The sequence below is a fragment of the Arachis hypogaea genome, chromosome 5 (genome assembly GCF_003086295.3).
Source record: "Arachis hypogaea cultivar Tifrunner chromosome 5, arahy.Tifrunner.gnm2.J5K5, whole genome shotgun sequence".
Lineage (NCBI taxonomy): Eukaryota > Viridiplantae > Streptophyta > Magnoliopsida > Fabales > Fabaceae > Arachis > Arachis hypogaea.
The window spans coordinates 96,239,380-96,241,661 of NC_092040.1; the positions used below are offsets into that span (position 1 = coordinate 96,239,380).

The following is a 2,282-nucleotide window of genomic DNA, read 5'->3' on the forward strand; positions in this document are numbered from 1 at the left end:
GAAAATGAAACTAACGAGCTAAAGCGGAAAATAGCCGAGGAAAAACAAAAGTTGGGTGGTCAAACTCCTTTGAACAAGTGCGTCAACAACACTGGGGTACAACCCGTCAACCAGAAGATGAAGATTGTAGTCATGATTGATGAAAAACTTGATGTATTTTCTCAAAAGACAAGAGTTCCTCCCACCAAAATTTCAAACAATAAATGGGTCTAGAATGTGAGAAATGTGCAGAATCAACCTACTGCTTTTGCAAGAGGAAAAAACAAAGGGGTGAAGTCTAGACCTTTTAAGCCCAGGTACTACGAGTCTCAGTTATGGAACATGAATCATGCACAAGACGGAGGTGGTATATATATTCCAAAAAATGTGCCTATTCCCTCAAAGCCAATTTATTCTTGTTATAATCCTAACATGCAGCAGGTTCCTAATTATTCTCCTTAGCCAAATTGTCAAAATATTCCAAAATATTCTCCTTTTACAACTTTTGAGCAAAAGGAGAATATACTTGACTATGTTCCTTTGGATCCATACAAGGGACACGGGGTAGATTTTCCTCCTTTGCCAACCATGGCCAAGTCTGCAGAAACAGACAATTCTTCTAATCACCCTAAATGCAATAAAAATATAAAGAAGAATATTGCTGGGAAGAAGGTAACGGTTGAAAACAGGGAGAAAAAGATGAAGATTTAATTACTGATAATTTTGACACTGGTTTTGATGACAGCTTAGAAGCAATATTTGGTGTTAAGCAACCTATAGTTGTGGTGTCAATATTGCCTGAGAAGTATAGTCAAGTCCAGGAAGTAGAGTCATTAGACGATGATTGTTATGATGTCTTTCCTGGAAGCGAATGCTTATTGCTAGATAACAATATGTGTGGTGGAGGATTATTTGAGAAGCCTACTGAAAAGATAAGGAACACTTGCGTCCACTGCATATCAAGGCTCGTGTTGATGGAATGATAGTCAATAAGATTTTGGTTGACGGGAGAGCTGCTGTTAATCTCATGCCTGAAAGAATGATGGGAAGGCTTGAAAAAATTGAAAAAGATCTGATTAAAAGTAGCATTGGGGTAACAGATTTTAATGGAAGGACTTCTTCTGTTAGAGGTGTGGTTCTGCTGTCAATTGAGGTTGATTCTATCAATAGGCCGACTCTATTTGTTGTGGTTCCTTCAAAGGCTGATTTTAACTTGCTTTTGGGACGTGATTGGATTTATGAAATGGATGCTATTCTATCCACTTTACATCAAAAATTGATTTTCTGGAATGAAGATGGAGGAGTGGAAGAAGTTCTTACCCGAAATATTAGAAGAATTAAGTATAATCAAATCCTTGTGAACAGAGGAAGCCCACCATAGTAGATGAAATTGGGGAGAGTGAGAGGCACAGAGTTAAAGAAGAAGCTTAACACTAACGTATTCTCTCCTCACATGTATTACAAGAAGATAAGAGTACTGAGTTATTTTACATTTGTTTAGCCAATTTAAAAATAAATAAATAAATAAACATACGTTTGTATATACTTCTTTTATTATTATAAACAACAAAATTTTTCACTTTCAATCATGACTTCAAGTGAAAAAATTTTGGGGGGCATTATGTTAGACAAAATATAATTTTTATAAGAAAATTATTAAAAAAAATAATTAGTTACTTGGTAATGTTTCTATATATAATATTTATATCTATATGCCTATATATATAATATTTATATCTATTTTAAATTAAATTAGATCATTTGTCAGTTGGTTATCTATTTAATTTTTGAAATTCACAAGAGGTGCGGGAATAGTTAGAGAAAATTCAAATTTTTCGCAAGTGGTGTACAAATGGTAACTGTTAGCGGACATTAGGTTAGTCTATAAATAGAGTTTTATGAAAATATTATAGGCAGTTCAGTTTTTCTTGGAAAACACTTAGAAACCCAAAACGCTCTCAGCCACTTGGCATTACAGAGTAAAATTGGGAATCTTAAGTAATTCCTCTGAACTCAAACACTTGTACTTTGCTTTCTTTCAGTTTTTATTAATAAAACTCCTCTACTTTTACGTCTTCTTCTCTTTTATATTCATGGTTTTTCTTTTATCTTCTTTTTAATTTTTTGTTTATTTCAATTTCTGCAATTTATTTTGCCACTGACATTTTGTATTTATTTGTTTATTTGTTACTTTTATTCCTTTTAATTTTATTTGACATTACAATTGCGACATTAAAATACCCACATTTTCTTTTAAACATTAACAAAAATTTGAGTAAAATACGTACCAATTACTTTTTTCT

General features: G+C 32.8%; 1 protein-coding gene across 1 annotated transcript; it reads left to right on the forward strand.

Annotated features, from left to right (window-relative positions):
* The first annotated feature begins 958 nt into the window (after positions 1-958).
* Positions 959-1,360, forward strand: LOC112803806 (uncharacterized). The gene has a single exon (XM_025847267.1). The coding sequence runs from the start codon at positions 959-961 to the stop codon at positions 1,358-1,360; it is 402 nt and encodes a 133-aa protein (XP_025703052.1).
* Positions 1,361-2,282: the final 922 nt, after the last annotated feature.

Coding starts and splice junctions, on each gene's coding strand:
- LOC112803806 (XM_025847267.1), top strand. CDS start 959: ATGATAGTCAATAAGATTTTGGTTGACGGGAGAGCTGCTGTTAATCTC.